The 22,427-nt window shown below is 38.0% G+C and overlaps 1 protein-coding gene across 4 annotated transcripts in view; it reads right to left on the reverse strand.

The window, feature by feature from the left end:
- Nucleotides 1-22,427, reverse strand: part of CEP135 (centrosomal protein 135) — a 72,648-nt gene that overhangs the window by 19,778 nt on the left and 30,443 nt on the right. For all 4 annotated transcript variants that reach the window (XM_070612883.1, XM_070612884.1, XM_070612885.1 and 1 more), the window contains exons 13-19: nucleotides 21,623-21,775; nucleotides 17,071-17,148; nucleotides 9,993-10,144; nucleotides 2,184-2,299; nucleotides 1,957-2,111; nucleotides 1,470-1,525; nucleotides 563-731 (exon numbers count right to left, since the gene is read on the reverse strand). In XM_070612883.1, coding sequence (XP_070468984.1) covers nucleotides 563-731; nucleotides 1,470-1,525; nucleotides 1,957-2,111; nucleotides 2,184-2,299; nucleotides 9,993-10,144; nucleotides 17,071-17,148; nucleotides 21,623-21,775 — 879 coding nt within the window. The remainder of the gene's footprint in view (nucleotides 1-562; nucleotides 732-1,469; nucleotides 1,526-1,956; nucleotides 2,112-2,183; nucleotides 2,300-9,992; nucleotides 10,145-17,070; nucleotides 17,149-21,622; nucleotides 21,776-22,427) is intronic.

The raw sequence follows: 22,427 nt of genomic DNA on the forward strand, positions 1-22,427 counted from the left end.
ATACTGAATAATACTGAAAATAACTTTTTTTAAAACAAAATATTTAAAATAGGAAAATCATTGGTCGCCTTGGTTAATCCTTTAATAAATGAGCACAAACAAACAATAGCTTATTAGTATTTGCCATTCTAAAATATTCATTAATTTACTTACAGGTATATCTCTAAGTCACTGGAAGTAAGTACGAATAATTAAAATCTGTCAAGGGTTTGTAAAACACAGCAATTTTTCCCTGAGAGTGACGCTGAGGTTCTCACCCAGTAGGGTAATGATTTCTGCCACAGAGAATACCATGCTCCCAGCTTTGGGATTCCTTGCAACAAAGACCAAAATGGTGAAGAGACCAGAGTTGCACCCCTTAGACACGCTATATTATATAGCAGGATTCTAAACCACATTTTTTAATACCCTTATAAACACCATTCTCCTTACACAATTATTTCTTATGTTGTTGATATATAAAAATTTAGAAAACATATTTAGAGCTTTAAAATTTAGCAAACGAATATACTGTAAAACTGTATACTACAAAACTATTAAAGTATATGCATTGTGCTCATACCTGGTTTTCTCTTGCCATTGTAGCCAGATCATCTTGCAATCTTCTGTTTTCCTTAAAGGACACTTCTTTACATCTTCCTACTTCATCAAGTTCTTTGTGAGCTGCATCAAGCTGGCGCCGGAGGCTGCTGATCTCACGGTCCCGATTCATCAATGTTTCCTTTAGCTGGCTGTTATATGAGTGATGTGGAAATAATAAAGAAAGCTTTTTGGGAAACTGTAGTTTATTTAAAACAAAACTGTGTACTCTGAATTATACACTAAGAATACAAGAAATTATAACTACTGCATCAAGATACATTAATTAGGTAAGGCAGATATTTTAGCTCTCTACCTATCATTATGTACAAATGAAGTCATAAAATAAATTTATTATTCTAAAAGTCAAGTAAAAACAGAAGACTATCAAGCATTAGGAGCAGAACATAAGAGATTCAACTAGCAAATATTTAAGTCCCCATTATTATATAACATGTAAAGGTATATAAAATAAATATAATTAGTGACCTTTGTCTTGAAGTAGACAGACTAGACACAAGATGTAAGATTTCGTAACAGTGTTCAAGATAGGTTTAGATGTAAAATAAATTCAAGATTGATTACCAAAGTCATCTAAGTTTTTATGATTAGGGCCTATACAAGGTAATTACAATAGAGACAAAGAGCAAGTATGTATGTAAGAGAATAATTAATAAGACATAACTGTTTAGATGGGGATGATAGAGGAGGGGAGAAAGTCAGAGAATAACATTTTCATGCAGTAGGCTGAGAAAACGATGCTACCATTGGCAAAAATAGGAAAATGGAAAAAAGAAATCTTCCTATCGCCAGATTGCTACTTAAACAAATGAAACAGTATTCACTGAAACTTTCTTAAAAAGCTAGATGCCATTTCACTGATTACTTACTTCATAGATGATTCATACTCTGAGACTGTTATCTTCATCTGAGCAATAGCTTTTTCCTATAGAAATTATACAAGTATGTAAGATTCTAAATCATTCATATAGAAATGTCTTTAGTTGAATTTACATAATTTATCACATTTATATAGTTCAAATCCAATTATATAAATTATGCTATAAAAGAGACCTCCAAGTCAACATATTTCCATGTCTCAATCGTACTTCACATATTGGCATGTCTCTACTCACTCTAAGGACCTGAACTGTTCCCTCGTGTTTGCTGTAATCACACCTGATAAAATTACATTCTAGAAACAGAACGTTTAAAGATTCAAATTACTGGGATAAAATGAAACTTAAACATATTAGAAGATAAAGCCCTGGGTCTTAGCAACTTGTACATGGGTGATAAGAACTACATACTTGGAACAGAGAATAAAATAATCTTTTCTGTTCAGAAGCAGAATAATAACATTGAACAGTCACATACTTTATTAGCTAGGTTTTCTTGCAAGTTTGCAATCTTTTCTGTCTTCTCATCTACAGTCTCCTGAAGAAAATCTTTTTCCTGATCAATGACTCCAATGGTCTTTTTCATTACATGAGCCTCTTCATCCTGTGAAGTCATCTTAAGGTGTAGTTTACCTATGAATGGAAAGAAATGTTTGTTAGACAAAGTAATTAGGATTAGCAAAAACAAAATTTAAAAACACTTACCTATTTTTTCCTCCAGAATTTTAATTTGTGTTTCGGCTGATTCAAGTTCACCTCTTTTTATGGAAAGTCGGTGCTGATACTCATCAACTGACCGCTGTAGCTGCTCATTTACTATCCTAAAGATTCAGTGGACAAAAACAAATGGTATTCTTTATCTCTGGGATAAATAATTTTTTTTAAATGAGAGATCTTAAAAAGTACTTTTCTTATATTTAAAGTTCTTCTCATTTTAAAGCTCTTCCAGTATAATCAATGGCATTATATTATATATTTCTTGCTCTCCACCATTCTTCTTCAAAATGGTTCCATCTTCCCAAAAATATAGTATAAAAATCAAATTAATTGTATACTCTTTTTCTAGAGGCTTCCTGATAGTTTTAAAGCTCTTCTCAGTTTCCTAACATCAACTCTCTTTCTCTTAAAATCAACTTCCATTAGTGAAGCCAAAGGGAAAGTCTTGTTTTTACAGTATGGCTTGGCAGCTCAAAGGATTATCCATAAATCCTGACAATGCTGTCCAGAGCTTTTAATTGTGCTTCCTATTCTGACTTTTTTGGTAGGTAGTCAACTGGAGGTCATAGTAAGCAGGGCAAGTAGGCATTTACTGTAGTGCAGTGAGGATTTAAGACTAAAGGTAGGTTTCAGGGAGCAAAAGAAAGGACGTACAGAGGAAATAAAGACAATTTCAGAAGAATCTCTTACTGATTGGTAAGATTATGTTCCAGAAGTAACAAGAATTTGCTCTCATGTCATCTAGAGTGTTTGGAATGCTTTTAGCCCTGACCTAGGAGCTTTTAATCCTGCCTTGCTGGAAAGACATGTTCTCACCTCAGGCTATTTATTGGGAACTCCCACAGGTTCCTTTTGAGGATAATACAGGGAAAAAAAATACCAAGGGTGGCTTAGCTTTGAACTACCTAATGAGGAGGAGGTTTGGATTCTGAAGTTACTAGTAAGATGAGACATCTCCATAGAAATGAAGAAGTTTTACTGGTAATACTGAAGTATTCTGAAAGACATACCTTACATGGAATAAGAAATGCCTAATTTCCAAACTGGATTTCGAAAAGGGAGAGGTACACGAGATCTAATTGAGACTATCTATTGGCTACTAGAGTGCTCCAAAGAATTTCAGAAGGAGGTTAGTCTGTTTTATAGACTATAGTAAAGCCTTTGACTGCGTGGATCATGAAAAGCTGTGGGCTGCTCTGAAGGAAACAGGCGCGCCTCAGCACTTGACTGTCCTGATGGGTAACCTGTATTGTGGGCAAGAAGCCACTGTCAGGATAGAATATGGAGAGACAGATGGCTTCCTCTAGGCAAAGGTGTCAGACAAGGGTGCATTTTATCTCCTATCTGTTTAATCTGTATACAGAACATGTCATATGAAAAAGTGAGCTAGACTCAGATGAAGACAGAGTGAAAATTGGTAGAAATATCAACAATCTAAGATATGCAGATGACACCATCCTACTGGCAGACGGCAGCAATGATTTGAAATAACTTCTGATGAAAGTAAAAGAAGAAAGTACCAAAGCAGGACTGCATTTGAACATCAAGACAAAATCACTGCTACAGAAGAACTACACAACTTTAATGTGGACAATGGAGACACTGAAATTATTAAAGATTTTGTTTATCTTGGTTTAGTCATCAGTTTAAATGGAGACCGCAGCCAAGAAACCAAGAGAAGACTGAGACTTGGGAGGACAGCAATGAAAGAATTAGGAAAGATCACCAAGTGTGAGGAAGTGTCATTAGAGACTAAGGCCAAGAACATCCACACCCTCGTATTCCCCATTATATGTACAGGTGCGAAAGCTGGACATGAAGAAGGCTGACAGGAAAAAAGCTGACTCACCTGAAATAGGGTGTTGGAGGAGAGCTCTACAGGTACCCTGGGCTGCCAGAAAGACAAACAAGGGGGTCCTAGAGCAAATTAAGCCTGAACTATCGCTGGAGGAAAAAATGATAAAACTGAGGCTCTCCTACTTTGGGCACATCAGGAGAAAGCAGGATTCTTTGGGAAAGACGATAATGCTCAGAAAGTAGAAGGCAGCAGGAAAAGAGGAAGACCAAATATGACATGGACGGACTCCATAAAAGAGCCTTAGGCTGAGTCTACAGGAGCTGAGGAGGACTGTTGAGGACAGGACAGTGTGGCCTGTCAGGAGTCGGAGCCAACCTGACAGCCCGTAACAACTCAAAGACAAAAGACGTTACCCTGACTGCTCTAATAGCAAGTGAGTGATGACCCAGAGGTAGGGAGGAAAGTCAAGTTGAGACCGACTTCTTTAGACTTTCACAACCAAACACAACCAAGTGAGAAAGACTCTACGTTCAAGTATTTTATTTCATAAAATTACCGTGAGGTCTAGGGGACTTCACTGTATTCAAGCTGTTCCTAAAAGCTACAGCTATTGTTCTGAGGGATTAACTACAGGGAGTAGAGAAAGAAGAAAGCTAACATTCATTGTATTGATTCTTTATAAACATTAGCTCATTTATTCCTAGAACAGTTCCACAATTAGAACTGTTATCCCAATTTTATAGAAATAAATAACTAATAACCTGTCCCAGGTGACAATGCTATTAAGGCAAAGAAAATATGCAAATCCAAGCTAGTCTGACCTGGTATCAATGTTTTTCTACTACATCACATTGCCTTCCATGAAGAATTCAGGGAGACCAACATCCCTCTACGTGGAAGGGAAATGTCCGCCAGTAAGCTATAGAGTCCTTTAAAAAATGGAACGGCCCACAGAGTCCCTAATGAAGGACACTGAGTAGTTGGCAGTGCCTGAAATCCTAAGTAGAAATGTAAAGATCTCCTTACATGTAAGTTCACAACTAGGGTTAATTCCTAATGAAAGTAGGATTGAGAAAGGAAGGCAGGATACCATCTTGATTGATTGTACATATACACGAGGACCTCGATGAGTCCTAAGAATAGCTTTACCTTTTCATAATCTGGTGCAGACAAGGAAGGGGACAACAGAGATTCTATATCAGACCTTGGATATAACTTTTCTGACAGAAGTATTGCTCCTAAGACAAAGTCTTCTTAATGAAAGAACTGAAGCATACAGTTCACAGAGAAGAAAACTGAGTGACTACCATATTATTTGTCATGGTGTTTGAAAAGGAAGTCTTGAGAACTAAGTTGTTAGGAAAAAATGGACCAATTTTGTAGTTTCAAAAGTGCCATAAAAATAGAAAAGAGAAGTGATGACTTTCCATCAAAGTGAAGCAATAAACTTAACTTTAGAATCAAAGTCCTAGCTCTCTACTTAGTAGCCATGTGACTGCATAGGACCATCTCTCTGAGCCTCAAATTCCTGTTACATTACATTACATGCAGGTATGCATGCTTTCATTTTAGGGGGCAAAAGTAATTACTTTCCTTCATGATTGAGTATATGCTTAAAAAGACAGCATCTCAAAGGGTCCTTTACTCATAAGAAGTGTTCAAGTTCTAAAACGAAGCTGAAGCTCCATTTAAGAGGAGTAGGTTTGAAATTTTAATGGTCTGTTAGAGGAAAGAGAGGCTGATATGGTATCTCTGTTTCATTTTAGATGTTTCCAGGAGTTGATGGTTATGGCCCATCACTAACTGAGAATGGCTACTACTAAGCATCATCTGTTGGTGAGCCAGACAGGGAAAAAGGATCAGGATTGGCTTTTCTTTTACCCTTCTGCAAATGGATGATAATTTGTATCTGGTGGTCCTAGTTCCCTTGGCCCTTTCAAGGCCAGCTCCATGAGCTGAGCTGTCCTCACTCAGGGCCCTACCTCCTCTTCCTGTCTTGGTAGAAAAATGTTAGGTATGCCCAGAAGATAGTTCTTAGGCATCCTAAGGAATCTAGGAGCCTCCTTATCCAAAATGGATCTCAATCCCCTTAACAAATAAATGCTTCTCAAAGGAGACCAGTTATATTTCGTTTTCTGAATACACTTAGACAAATCCTACTGTAACAATTGATATCTATTGCCATAATAACTCTAATTAGAGTTTATGGGCCCTTTCCAGGAAAATCTGCTAACGCATTTATTTGATCCTGGATAAGTTATAACCCTTTAGTTTTCAAGAAGATATACAAATAACTCAAGGTGAACTGAAAACAGTCTGAGGGTATTAGCAGCTGCAGGAATCTAAGCGTTTAGAGCCTTACAGCTAGTGGTTGTGAGGATAATGGCTGTTTACTATGTGGTTGAGAAAAGTTAGTTGTCTAACTGGGCTGGAAACTATGCTCGAACGGGGGTTGGCAAACTATGGCCTGCTACCTGTTTCTGTAAGATCTAAGAGCTAAGAATTGTTTTACATGTTTTGTTTTTTTGAGGAAGATTAGCCCTGAGCTAACATCCATGCCCATCTTCCTCTACATTATATGTGGGACGCCTACCACAGCATGGCTTGCCAAGTGGTGCCATGTCCACACCCGGGATCCGAACCGGCGAACCCTGGGCCGCCGAAGTGCAAAGTGCGCACTTTATCGCTGTGCCACCGGGCTGGCACATTTTACATGTTTAAATGATTAAAAAGAAATTCAAAAGATTAATATTTTGTGACATTTGAAAATTATATGAAGTTCAAATCTCAGTGTGCATAAAGTTGTATTGACCACAACTATACTCCTTCATTTACATGTTGTCTACTGCTGCTTTTGTGCTACAAAGATGGGGTTGAGTAGGTGCAACAGAAACTGTATGCCCCTCAGTCTAAAATATTGACTCTCTGTCCCTTTACAGAAAAAGATGACCGACCCCGGCTCTAGAAGCTGGCCAGCAATGCTCTGAGGGATGAATGGACCATCGTTCCAGGGTAGAGCAAAATTGCTTTATAGCATTATGGAGTTTTGATTTGGGGCATAAAACGCCAGATCTCATTAAATGCTAAAATTCAAGAAAAACAACAGTCATTTATTTAACTTTACACATGGTTATAAAGTAAGATTTTGTATTAGGTCCTCTGGTGCCGCACCAAGAAATCAGACCAAAGAGCCTCTATTTGGATAATTAGAGACTGGCTGATAAAGAAAAGACTGTTTGGTGGCACTGAAATTTGATGAAAAATGCCCAACTCAGGAAGGGAAAGAGAAGATGGGTCCACCAGGTAGACGGAAAGGAACATATGCTTCATCTGTCTGTCAGCTTCTTAAATGTCCTCATGTCAAGGGAAAGAGAACTTCATGTGATTAAAGGGGTAACAAGATCTCTATTAACCATATAGAAAGTGGCACACAGTTTAGATAGCACTGCTATTGCCACAGGGAGCTTGGTATTATGGTTTGTACTGGGTTCAGCTTTGGGTTTGGACCTGAAGGTTTGAACTCACGGTTCTAACAACGTATACCGAGATGGAGAATGTGACTGATACACCTTCCTCAGACAAGATAAGTCAGATTTTTCTGTCAGAGCTAAACAAAGCTATGGAATCACACAATTTCTCCAGGTTATACAAGGTAGAGAAAAAATTCTCACAATCCCTTCCTATAACATAGTGACTGAATCACTCCTAGGTGAGGGAAGTAGCAGACTGAGCTCACAAGAGAAAAGGGTATGAGTATAACAACAAAGAAAACGCCAAAGGGGCTGTAGGCCAGGTGACCTAGAGAGGGCACTGAAAGCTCTGCCTTCTAAGACTGGAAAGGGACTCCTGCGAGGAAAGGAAAGGGGAGTTGTGGCTATAGTCTGAAGGAAAAAGCAAAATGGATTAAATGCCAGATCCAGCCAGCGGGACACAAAAGGAAAAGGGCAGACTAATAACGGGTGACTATTTCTGGCTGACAGCAACATACCATGGTATCCATACACTGGAGCATATAGACATGAACTAGAAGAAGAGAGGCTGGTTTCTTTCCTAGGATGTACACAGTACTTGCAAAAAAAAAAAAAAAAAAGGGAAAAAAGCAGCTTCCATCTTAGTTCTTCCTAAAGACTAACTTATCAAGACTTGTAGGCAGAGCAGCAAAAGAGCAAAAATTGGAGATGCCCTGTATTAGTCCCTAATTAATACAGTATTCCTTAACCAAATGGACACATTTAGCTCTTGGTCTTATTTCATTGTTTGTTTGATAATCAGGGACTCCTTACGAACGCTGTCTGAGACCTTTCTTCTCCTAATTATTCCTTTGATTTTCAATTCTGCCATTTATTTTACTATGTATTTTCACAATTTTGTGTATATTAGATCTGTGTGTTTTCTCTCATTATTTCTTTTCACCATTCTGAGTTCTGAATTCTAGGTGAATTTCTTGAGTTTGTTCTCTATTTCAGACTCAGTTTTCTGAAATATCCATTCTACTGTTCACTAACTCTTTCAGTTTTAATTTCTCAATCTTTTTTCTAATCATCATCGCTATAATCCTTTTTGATCACAAGTTGTTACTACTTCACGACTGATTTAGTTTCACATATGCAGTGTCCTGTTGACATCTGAAAATCTTTTTTTGATTTTACTGCAAAAGTAATTTAGGAGAAATATTTCCTCTGATTCTTTTTTTCTTCTTTTCACTTTTTTTTTGAGGAAGATTAGCCCTGAGCTAACATCTGCCACCAATCCTCCTTTTTTATTTTTTTTTTAAGATTGGTACCTGAGCTAACAACTGTTGTCAATCTTTTTTTTTCTGCTTTATCTCCCCAAATCCCCCCGGTACATAGTTGTATGTCTTAGTTGCAGGTCCCTCTAGTTGTGGTATGTGGGATGCCGCCTCAATGTGGCCCGACAAGCAGTGCCATGTCTGCATCCAGGATCCGAACCAGCGAAACCCTGGGCCGCCACAACGGAGTGCGCGAACGTAACCACTCAGCCAGGGGGCCGGCCCCTCCTCTGATTCTTAAGAGTGATCCCCTTCTTCTGACCTTCAGTATCTTTTTATTTATTGCAGCTTCCTAGTCCAGAAAACACCTAACTTTGTTGACTTTTTGTTTCCTAGAGTCTGTATTCTAAATTGACCAATGTCTAGCCAACAACCCACTCTCCTAAGGTAAATGTTCTGCAGTACTGTCTTTCTCTCATTTCCATGTAAGTCATCTAATCCTTTTGATTTTATGTAAGAAATTTTTCCTAAATGTGGCCTCTGTTCTCCAAGTTCATTGCCACTGTTTCAGTCCAGACACATGGTCCCCACTGTTTGCCATCAGTCTCTCAAGACTCCAAGTCTATCTTCCTTATTTCTGGCAGAGTTCACTTCCTAAAAGACATGCTGCTCATGTCACCCTTTTGGTTAAAGATTTCTGTCTGTTCTCCATGTTCATAAGGTAAAATGCAAACATACTCAGTTGTCATACCAAGAGCTTCACAACCTGACTCACCGCAACCTGGAGATGCAGCTTATTTCTACACTGACCTTCTTACCATTTTTCAGACACATCACCTTTTTAGACACTGTATATGAATATTCTGATTTTACATTTCTTTGAAAAAGGAAAGAGAAGGGCAATGACATATGTAGCAAAAAATTCTGTAGCTTTCGGCAATCCTAGACTATGGAGTACAAATGATCTAAGTATGTGTTGGTGAAATTTCTGAAGGTGGTAGGTATAAAAAATGGCCTGCAATCATATCAATCTGTGAAAGTCTTAAAAAATAGATACTCAAAACCTACCCAGATTCACTCCGTGAACAAGAACCTCCAGAGACTAGCCCCTAAATCCATACTTTTCAAAAGTTCCCCAGGTGACTCTACTGCAAGGCCAACTTTGGGAATTACCACTCAAAGGCCTAGTCCAAACAGCCACTGTTATGAACCTTACACAGCCACAAACTCATTCCCAGGAGTGAAATAACAAAACTGTCAATAAACTTACCTAAGTGAGTTCATCTCTGTTTTCTGATGAGATGAGTCACCAGCCACATGGCTAACTTTTTGAGCTTGGAGTAGTGCATTGTTCTCTAATGATTCTATTGTTTCTTTCATTATTAACATTTTAGACTTTAATTCACATTTTTCACTTTCAAGCTATAATTTAAATTTAAAAAATTAATAGGTATATATGTCAATTTTGTTTTCCTTAAGCACTCTTTAATAATATTTCTGGAAGAAAACTAAGGAAATAAATTAGATTTACTTAAAATACTTTAAAAGCCACGTGTACACTTTGGGTTTTAGATGTCACAATGGGCACAAACATTTATTTACATTTATCTCTCCTCCTCATTATCATGGAAATAAAAGAAAAGATACACAGAAAAAGAAGGAAAGGAAGTAAGGAAGAAAAGAATATATCTATAATAGCAATGCAAACAGAAAGGGAAACCATTAGCAGGGTAAAAATTTTGAGGAATTTCTAAAAAACAGTTAAGTAGATAGGACTGAAGTGAAGAAAAATCAGAGCAGAAAATACTGTAACTCAAACACAAAATGGGCAAGACTTATAAACTAAAAATTTACTGAAGGGCATAAAACATTATCTGACTTAATGTAAAGACACACCATGTTTCTGAATGGGAACACAATATTGGAAATGTATTAAAATTTCCTGAAATAGTTGTAAATTCAATGAAATTGCAACAAAAATCTTAACAGAATCTTTTTTAAATAAAAGGGGTGGCTTAGATTTCATTCTAAAATTCATTTAGGAAAAAAGAAAGGTAAGAAAAAAAACAGGAAAAATTTGGGGGGCAAAGGAATGCAGGTAGACTTGTCTTATATCAAAATAAATTAGAAAGCTACGGTAATTAAAAGTGTGGATTTCACAGAGAAATGGACAAGCAAATACATGCACACAGATGTAAATTTAGAAAAGGTAGCATTTTAGGGAAGTGGGAAAAAAATGATCTTTTCAGAAATAGAGTTGGGGGGCCAGCCTGGTGGTGTAGTGGCTACGTTTGTGCACTCCGCTTTGGCAGCCCAGAGTTTGCGGGTTCAGATCCCAGGCATGGACCTACACACTGCTTGTCAAGCCATGCTGTGGCAGCATCCCACATACAAAACATAGAGGAAGATTGGCACACATGTTAGCTCAAGGACAATCTTTCTCAAGCAAAAAGAGGAAGACTGGCAACAGATGTTAGCTCAGCGCCCATCTTCCTCACCAAAAAAAAAAAAAAAAAGTTGAGACAGCCACTCATTGAAGGAAAAAAATAGCTAGATTTCTATTTTATTTATATACAAAAATAAATTCTAGATGGAATAATGATCTATATACAAAATGCAAAACAAAGAAATACTAGTGACAAACGTAAGTCTTCCAGTTAAAACTGTAGACTGACCACACTCATTTTATTTTCCCTCCCTCTGGAAACAGTGCTAAAATGACAGTAAAGGAATACAAACGTAATATATACACTCATCAGGACATAGAGAACAAGAAAGAAAACAAGTGTGGACAGGTGACTTCAATAATTTGTAGAAGATAAAGGGAAGATGGAAAAGTGACTCAGAGTAGAAGAAAAATACAATCTAAAGCAGAGTTTCTGAACCTAGGAACTACTGACATTTGAGGCAAGATAATTCTTTACTGGGGGCTGTCCTGTGCATTGTGCATTGCAGGATGTTTAGCAGCATCCCTGGCCTCTACCTTCTAGATATGAGAAGCACCTTTCTCCTACTTGTGACAATGAAAAATTCTCTAGATACTGCCAAACATCTCCTAGGAGGCAGAAATGCCCATGGTTGAGAACCACTGGTGTAAAGTGACCACAACAGGGAATAGCAATGAGAAGCCAGCTAATTTACCCTGAAGAAGCTCAACACATGGAGGCACCAAGTGGTGGTGGGGGGGTCAGGAGCAGAATTCAACAAGGAGATTGGCTGAAAGTCTATATACTGAAACCCTCACAACACCCCAGATATTTCCCACCTCTTTCTAGAAAGTTTTCTTGGAAATCAAAGATATAACTAAAACTAAAAAAAAATCAATAGAAGGGTTCAAAGATAAAGGAAGAAATCTCCCAGAAAGTAGAGTGAAAAGTCAAAGACAAAATAAGGGAGAAAGACTAAGAACCTCAGATCACCTCAGGAGGTCTACAACCAACTACTGAAAGTTCCAGATAGAAAAAATACAAGAGTATAGTAAATATCCAAGAAACTGAAAATAAGAGATAAAGAGAAAATCCCAAAGCTTTTCAGAAATAAAAACATGTCATGTACAAAGGACGAGGGAACAGAATAGCATCAAACATCTCAAAGTTAAAAGACAGTGGAGGACAGTATTCAAATTTTTTAGTGAAAATAATTATCCAATCTAGATTTCCATATACCTAAGCGAAATCATAAATCAAGTATAAAAGCTATATATAGACATTTTTAGACAAGTAGAGTACCAGAAAACATTTCCTCCCACAAATTCTTTTTCATGAAATTGCTGGAGAAGGTGCTACACCAGAAAGAAGGAACAGAGCCAGAAAGAAGAAAACATGAGATTCAACACAGAAGAGGGGGACAGGGAAAGTCTTATGAGGACAGCTACGGAGAGAGACAGTCCGCAATGGAACAAGATGACGGAAAGCCCAAGAAAGGGGGTCTTCAGGGAGCGAAAAACAGAACAGATAGGTTTGAATACTCAAAAATATTAAAAGACATGTGGCAGAGACGTTGGAATTCTTGACAAAAAATAGCAAAGTGTTCAATGAAAAACAAAAAAGTAATAAAAAATGAAATAAAACAAAACATTATTAACATTATTAACTCCAGGAAAAAAATCTACAAGAAAAAAGGCAAGAGTAGTACTGTCCCACTTGGCTGAGCCACAAACCACTAGAAGTCATGATACTATAAACAATAACTGCTAAAGCAAGCAAAATACGTAATAAAACCATGTTGAGGTAACGGGGGAAGAAGGAGGAGGAGTGCTAAGGTGTCATCTACCATAGGGGAAATTCACTAAGTAATCTTAAATCAGCAACGTAAGACGAAGCAGCACAAGCACATTGTTTAGAAACAGGGAGCACACACCAGGACAAAGAGTTGAGAGTTGTGGGTAGTAGTTCTGGAGATAGTGAGGTGGGAAAGGAAACTGGTTTTAAAAACCTTTCAGAATTCCTTAGATACATTTTATACAAACACCAGTACATGTACAGTATAAAGAATTTTAAAAATGAACATTTGTGCATCCACCACTTGGCTTAAAAAAGTAGTACGTGAACCTTTGAAACTACTCGTGGGCAATCTCCAATCACATCCTCCAACCCTGCCCACGGTAAGCACTAGCCTGAATCCTGCACTTCTCACTTCTTCCTTCCTTCCTGTACCACATTTGTCCCACTCCCTAAACAATACACCGTTCTGGTTTGCATGTTTCTGAACTCTACACAAGTGGACTCACACTGCATGTTTTCTTCGATGTTACATTTGTAAGATTCACGCATGCTGATGTTTGCAGCTACTCTTCATTCATTTTCGCTGCTCTATAACACTCCATCGTATGAATTACCACCATCTATCTATCTTCCTCACAACTGACATCTAGACTGTTTTTCATTTTCTGCCAGTGCACAAATATTTTAGGTTTTGTGAGCCCTATGGTCTGTTTCTGCTACTCTGTTGTAACGTAAAAACAGCCAGAGGCAATGCGTAACAAGTGAGCATGGCTGTGTTCCAACAAAAACTTCATTGTAAAAGCAGACTGGCGGTCAGATTTGGTCCCGGGGCCAGGGTTTGCTGACCTCCATCCAGGTACATATGTAGAAATGGAATTGCTGGCTCACAGGGTATGCCTTTACTAGACAATGCCAAATTATTCTCCAAAAATGTACCAGCTTGCACTCCCAGAAGCTACACATACTCGCCAGTGATACTTGTTATAACTTGTTAATTTCTGATGACCTGATGGATATGGAATGCTTTTACTGTGGTTTTAATTTGCATTTCCCCTATTACTGAGGTAGATCTTCTTATGTTTATTAACAGTTTGTAATTTCTTCTGCCGCGAAGTGTCAGTTCACGTTTTCTGTCAAGTTTTTTTTTAGGTTAAATGTGTAGCAAGTTGTTCTCTCAATTAGTGGCTTGTCTTTTCAATTTATGGCTATTCGATAAACACAGATGTTCTTGTCAATGTGGTCCCACTGACACATGTTTTCTTTAAAAGAATAAACTTATTTGCGTCTTGTTTCGGAGCACCCACCCTGGTGCTAGACCCCTGTGTGATCTCAGGCAAGCATGCCCTGTGCCCTAGTTTCCTTACCTGTGAAATGAGGAGAATACTAGCATTTACTTCATACGGTTGTCGTGAGAATTAAAATAATATATATAAAATAGTGAGAAAAGTACCTGACACATAGTAAATGCTATGCAAATGACTGCTATTATTATTTCTCCAAGATCAAAAAATTTTTCTCCCGTATTTTCTTTCAAAAACTGTAGTTATTTCTTGAACATTCAAGGCTGCAAATAACCTCGAACTGATTTTAGAGTATGGTATATTTGAAGTAGGATTCAATTCTTCTTTTATATATATATATATATGAATAGCCAATTATCCCAGAAAGAATTACTGAACAATCTTTCCTTGCCCCATTGATCTGAGCCCTTTATCTATCAAGTTTCCATATATTTGTGGGTTTCTGGTTTGCTCTCTACTGGGTTTCATCTCTCTTAATTCCGGTTTTAATCTCTTTCATTCTCTCTTAGTCCCTGTGCACTACCACCCTATCTTAATCACTGATTCCAAAGCCTTCACATCTGGTAGGACAAGTTCCACATCTTGTTCTTCTGTAAAATTTCTTCGTGATTCTCAATTCCTTGCTGCCATGTAGTTAAAATCTATTGTCAATTTTCTCTCTCTCTCTCTCTCTCTCGATCACACACATACACACAATCACCTTCTTAGGATTTCAGCTGTAACTACAATCAACTCTATAACTCAATTTGGGGAGAACTTACATTCTTTTTATAAACATGGTATCTGTCACCTTTTTTATAAACCTGATATCTCTCTCCACTTATTTAGGTCTTCTTTAATGTCTTTCAACAAAGTTGTATAATATTTTCTATAAAGATCCTATAAATTTTATACATAGGTATCTTGTATTATTTATCACTATTAAAATGGTATGGATTTTCCTCTTATTTATCTTGCTTGGAATTTGTCATACCACCAAAATTCACCTTGCATTCTGAATCAGAGGATTCCTGTGTTTTGATAATACCTAGAAAATTGTCATTATCTCTTCAAATACTGCCTTCATATTCTATTATATTCTCCTAGAATTTTGACTAAATATATGTTAGATTTTCCCACTTTATTCTCTAAGGCTTTAAATTATTTTATACTTTCCATCACCTAGTCTTTTTCTAATGACTTCTAGTACTTCAGATATATTTTCCAGTTCACTAATTCTCACTTTCAGCTTCTGGGCAAGCTGGAGTGACAGGACCCTTCTACCTGAAATAACTAAAACATGGGACAAAACATACAAAACAATGGTTTCAAGACACTGGGCATGAGGCAATGATGAACAGTGACCCCTGAGAGACAGGAAACAAATGAGATGAGCCCTAGGATTGCTCCAGTTGGTTGCCTGAGGAGTTTCCAGGCTGTGGCACAGGGAAAGGAACCCAGGTGGAGCCTGGTGGTTCCCCTAAGTTCAGGAGACAGGACTGAGATCAAGGGAGGCCAAGGCAGTTAGAGGCTGCAGGGCAGACACTGGAGGAGAGCTGCACAGAGTGAGAGCTCCAGAGACCTGTACAGGGGGCCCAAGGCCAGGGCAAGCGCCATCAAAGAATTAGAGGGAACACTACTCAGGGCTCATGCAGGGCCAGGAATAATTCCTGTTCCCACAGGTCACTTGAAAACCTCATAATTCATGGGGCAACACGTAGTACTCAAAAGGGCTTTACCTCAGTAGCGAAACAAAAAAATTAATCTGAGACTAAATGCTACTCTGGTCCCACCTAATGAAACTTAAAAGCAAACTACAAGGACTAAGCTATTTCCACCTGACTTTACTGTAGCCCAAAACAAACCTCAGGAGTATTTAGAGGAATACAAGCTATCCAGCAACCAAGAAGATAAAATTCACAATGTCTGATATCCAATCTAAAGTTACCTGGCATGCAAAAAGTAGGAAAAGATGACACAGGGGAAAAAAAAAATAAATTGACCCAAAGTTGATAGAAACAGATAACGGTATTAGTAGACAATAAAACAGTGAAGACACAGTAAAGGAAACTAGTCAAAATGAAACAGAGGGAGAAAAAAAAGACTGTCAGAACACATACCAATTTGTTAAAAATCCTATCTCTAGGAGCTGGCCCAGTGACGCAGTGGTTAAATTCACATGTTCCACTTCAGCAGCCTGGGGTTCACTGGTTCAGATCCCGGGTGCAGACATATGCACCACTTGTCAAGCCATGCTGTGGCAGGCATCCCACATATAAAGTAGAGGAAGATGGGGACGGATGTTAGCTCAGGGCCAGTCTACCTCAGCAAAAAGGGGAGGATTGGTGGTGTATGTTAGCTCAGGGCCAATCTTCCTCAAAAAAAAAAAAAAATCCTATCTCTAGAGAGAGCAATAAGGAATGAAAATGAATTTCATTTTTTATTCTATGTCTGTATTACATGATTTTTAAACAAGAACAAAACAATAACCACAGCTAACACCTACTGAGTGCTTACAACGTGTCATGACTCTTCTAAGTTCTTGACCCATATTAACTCACTTAATCTTCACAAAAACCCTAAGAAGTAAGTGCGAGCACCATTCCTATTTCATAAATAAAGACACTGAGGGATAGAAAGTTTAAGTAACTTGCCTACAGATAAGAGGTGTCAGAGATGGATCTGAACCCAAGCAGTGAGCCTTCAGAGCACACACTGCTGACCACTGTCACACAGCTTCTCCAGCATACTATTTCAAACTTTTAAAAACACAGCATATTAAAACTAAAATTGAAATAGTCATTCATAGAACAAATTATATCCCACATCCAATTTGGTAAATTACCTGGTGATTAACACATGTCAAATGTTGAATAGTTTTCTCTAATTCTGATGCTCCAAAAAGATTCATTTCCTGGAGATTCTGAAAGAGAATTTTATAGAAGACGTTCACTCATTTCAGATAATAAAACAAAATTACCAAAGTAACCAATGCAAGTCTACTGTACTACTCTATTTGTCTTTTTATGACATAGAAATGTTTTAGAAAGAAAATTAGGCATTTGACAAAAATGATGCTTTTGGTTGGAATAAAAAGCACAACAGGTTCTCATCTTTTACGCTCTACCTCCATATGTGACTGTAACAGAAGACACAGATTGGTATGAATTCATTTATAGAGATTTATACGGATCAATCCATTAGCACAACTATAAAAGGGGAATGGCAGGTTAAGCAAGCTCAGGAGTATGCCCTCATGAGAAGAGATGTGAGAGGGACAGAGTGTAAACGGGGAAAGGATGAGATCAGAAAGACACAGGAAACAATACTACAGGGCGGTAAAAGAGACCAGAGTTTCAAGAACGGGCTGGTCAACAGTACTGCCACAAGTGCTCTTAATAACAGTGCTATTTTTTTGGTTATATTATCTTTCCCAACTCCTGCTGATGCTGGTCCAGGACAAGCGATGTAAGTTGATGTTCCCTGAGAGTTTTTCTAGTGAAGATTCATACTTCCATCTACGTTATTCATTAAAAAGAAATAAATAAAGATATCTGATGTCTGGATTATACATTTGGTTCGAAGGGTCAGTGTACTGTACGCATGTTTTCATTTATTAAATCCTTCAACCAGTATTGAGTACAAGCTATATACCAAGCACCAAGGAAGGTGTTAGGAACACAGTAGTGTGTAAAGGGATAAAGTCTCTAACATTACAGATACTACAGCCTAGCAGAAAAGACAAACCTTAAACGAGATATTAAAATAAAATCCATGAATACTCTGCTAGGAATATGAACTTTACGGCACCATATCAAAAGGGAAACTAGAGTTTAGGGTTCATTTCCTGTCTGAGGACATGAGGTTTAACCTGGCTGTAAAGGATGAAGAGAATTAGCTGGGCAGGGGGATGAGAAGGGGTGAAGGATTTTTCAATAGCCTGTGTAGAAAGCTGGGAGCAAGAAAAAATCAATTAAGCCTAGAGACGAGAAAATGAGGGGTGAGGAACAGGGGGAGATGAGTGTGGGGAAAGAAACTAGACCCTGAAGGAGGCAAGGGACAATCACTGAAGTCCTTGAAAGCAGCTATAGATTTTAAATAGGAAATGATGTGATCGGATTCATATCTTTGAAAGACGGCTCTGACTTCAGTGTGAACTACAGACTTGAAGGGCCACTAATACACTAATGCACTTGAGAGGGAACAATGGCCAGAACGGGATGGTAGCAGGGGAATGGAAAGTAGTAGACAGATTCAAGAGAAAACAACATGAGCTCAGGGGCCGGACTCTCTGTGACAGCACAGCCAGGTGATCTTGAGCAAACTGTTGAAACTCACTGTAACTCAGAGACCACATCTGTAAGCATTACCTATCCGAAAAGGCAACTGTGAAGATTTACTGAGACAGCCCATGTAAAAAGCACTTAGAACAGAGCCTCCCACATGGAAAGAGCTTAATAAATATTAAGTATTATTCAAGAGGTAGTATCAACAGGACTTGGTGATTAATTGAGAGATTCGAGCTTTCAGGGAGACAGGAGTCAGTGACAACGCCTGGGTTTGACAATCGGGTAGAAAGTGGAATAACAGGAAACTACTGGAGGAGGCTTAAGGATTGAGATGATCACTTCAGCTTTTAAGTAAAAAATCTATTGTAAACTCATAAATCCTAGCTCCTACAATCCAGAAAGATTCTGGTAATATGAATGTCACTTTTCCTGAGTTTTCAGCACTACTGCATTTTTTATCCTATTTTTACATTCCTCAGTCCTTTCAAGAGATATGGAAAAGGATGAATCTTGCGCTAAAAGCTGCCATATTGCACAGAAGTTTTCCATTTAGTAATTTTAACACTTATTTTTATAAGAAAATACTTTCTGGAAGGCAGTATTCCAAAAGGTCCCAATTAAAAGTATTCTGTTAGGAGCCAGCCCTGGTGGCCTAGTGGTTAAACTTTGGCACGCTCTGCTTCAGCAGCCTGGGTTCAGTTCCCGGGCGCAGAACCACACCACTTGTCTGTCAGTAGCCACGGTGTGGTGGCAGCTCACACAGAAGAACCAGAAGAACTATACACAACTACGTACTGGGGCTTTGGGGGTTGGGGTGGGAGAAAAAGGAGGAAGATTGGCAACAGATGTTAGCTAAGGATAAATCTTCTCCTGCAAAAAAAAAAAAAAAAGGTATTCTGCTGGGGTAGAATTTTAAGTGAAAATTTTATGACATAAAGACTACCCACATAATGCTTAAATGTTCTTATTCCTAATTTTAGCTACTAATTTATAAGCATTAATTCAATACCATTTATTGGAAATAAACTATGGACTCCATAATAGTAACAATAGTCAATATTGAGTTCTTATAATTTGCTGAGCACTGTTAACTGCTTTATATATATTAACATATATTTTTTTGGAGATTATAAAAGGAAATATAAAATACCACCCCTAGATAAGACACCAAAAACACAAGCAAAAAAAAGAAAAAACAGGTAAATTAGACTTCACAAAAATTAAAAACTTTTGTGCTTCAAAGGACACCATAAAGAAAATGAAAAGACAACCCACAGAATGGGACAAAGAATTTGCAAATCATATATCTGATCAGGGGCTTGTATCAAGAATATATACTCTTACAACTCAGCAATAATGAGACAAATAACTCAATTTAAAAATGGGCAAAGGATCTGAATAGACATTTCTCCAAAGAAGATATACAAATGGCCAAATAGGCACATGAAAAGATGCTCAACATCATTAACCAGCAGGGAAATGCAAATCAAAACCACAATAAATACTACTTCACACCCACCAGCATGACAGTAATAAAAAAGACAGATAATAACAAGTGTTGGTGAGGATGTGGAGAAACTGGAACTGTTGGTATGAATATAAATGGTACAGCAACTGTGGAAAGCAGCCTGGTAGTTGCTCAAATGGTTAAATACAGTTGTCATATGAACCTAGGTATATGCTCAAGAGAAATGAAAACATACATCCACACAAAAAGTTGTACGTGAATGTTCATATCACCATCATTCATAACAGCCAAAAAGTGGAAACTACCCAAACGATAAATGTTGTCTATCCATACAATGGAATATCATCCCACAATAAAAAAGAATGAAGTATTGATACGTACTACAACATGGACAAACCTTGAAAACATTACACTAAGTGAGAGACGCCAGATACAAAACCCACATACTGGGTCAGTCCTGGTGGCCTAGTGGTTAAATTCAGCACACTCTGCTTTGGCGGCTTGGGTGTGGTTCCTGTGTGCAGACCTACACTGCTCTGTTAGTGGCAATGCTGTGCTGGTGGCCCACATACTAAAAAATAGAGGAAGACTGGCACGTGTGTTAGCTCAGGGTGAATCTTCCTCAGCAAAAACAAACAAACAAAAAAACAAACCCAAAAATCCACATAGTGAATGATTCAATTTATACGAAATGTTCAGAATAGGCAAATCCATAGACAGAAAGTAGAGCAGTGGCTGCCTAGAACTGAGGCGGCTGGAGGGAAATGGACGGTGGCTGTTAATGGGTACAGGGTTTCTTTTTGAGATAATGAAAATGCTCTAAAATTGACTGTGGTGATGGTTGAACAAGTCTGTGAATATACTAAAAACCACTGAATCGTACACTTTAAATAGGTGAACTGTATGGTATGTGAATATCTCAATAAGGCTGTTTTATAAAAAAAAGATAAATTTCCCTCCACACGAGGAATTTCCTATTGAGATTAGAGACTGGTTATTTTCTACCAGATAATAAATATTTTAGGCTTTGTGGGGCATACAGTGTCTCTTGCAACTACTCAACTCTGTCATTGCAGCACAAAAGAAGCCACACAAGGGCCAGCCTGGTGGCACAGTGGTGAAGTTCGTGAACTCTTCTTTGGCGGCCCAGGGTTTGCAGGTTCGGATCTTGGGCACTGACCAACACACCACTCATCAAGCCATGCTGTGGAGGCATCCCATATACAAAACAGAGGAAGACTGGCACAGATATTAGCTCAGGGACAATCTTCCTCTCTCTCTCTCTCTCTCTCACACACACACACACACACACACACAAAGAAGCCACACAGAATACAAAAATGAATGAGTGTAGTATTCCAATAACATTTACCAATAATAAAATTTGAATTTCATAATTTTCATGTGTTACGAAATATTCTTCTTTTGATATTTTTTCTAATAATTTGAAAATGTAAAAACCACTCCTAGAACACAGGCCATTCAAAACCCAGTAGTCTGGATTTGGCTCATGTGTTGTTGTTTGTCAACCCCTGATCTAGTTGTACATTCTAAATAGTTACTTCACAGGAAAACACATGTAAAGATTTCCCTTTTTCTCAATAATTACCTTTCAAAAATAAGTCAATCTTGTTACTCACTTTTAACTTTTCTTTTAAAGCTTCCTTTTCTGCCGTAATCCTTCTTAAGTCAGAAAATGCAAGTTCTTTTTCCTTTTCCATGAGACTAACAATATTATGGGGGACTGTGGTTTGGGTAGATTTTTGTCTTAGAGCAGATAATTCTTCCTGAGCCTTAAAGAATTAAAAGATATAAATAAAAAACACTTTGGATATGCTCCCAGTTAAAAAAAAAAAAGGCAAACTAAACCCATGTTACCTTTGCTGTCTTCCCAAATACCCACAAAATGAAACTAAAAGGATTAAAATAATAATAATAAAAAACCCAAAAAGACAAGAACATGGGGGAAGTGCCAGTCACAAAATTTTGGAAATCAGATAGCAGATGGACAACTAGTAATGAACTAACCAGACCCAAGAAAGCTGAAATCTAAGCCAACAGTGGGGAAAGCCCAGATGTGGATCAATTTGTACTGCAGAATCCCAAAAAAGCTCTAAAAGTGAAAACAGCTTTTTCAACTTGACCTTTTAGCTTGCACGTCCTTCTCTCCCTCTCAAAGTAGCAGTAGGATTTCATGGGAGATTGGTATGGAACAAATTTAGACATCATGCTTTGCTCACTCACCTTACCCTCTGACAACTCAGGCTGTGTAACTGGGCCCAGCTCTATTGATTCCCTCTTCCCTAGAGTTTTCTCCCTGGGAGCTAAGTCCTTAAAATCCAATATATCCAAATAGTGGGTGCTACCCGCCATCTGACAGACATATCCCAACATGTCTGAATCCCAAGGATAAACTCAGCTCAGAGTCAGGCTAAGACCTGTTCC

This window comes from Equus przewalskii, chromosome 3, assembly GCF_037783145.1.
Source record: "Equus przewalskii isolate Varuska chromosome 3, EquPr2, whole genome shotgun sequence".
NCBI lineage: Eukaryota > Metazoa > Chordata > Mammalia > Perissodactyla > Equidae > Equus > Equus przewalskii.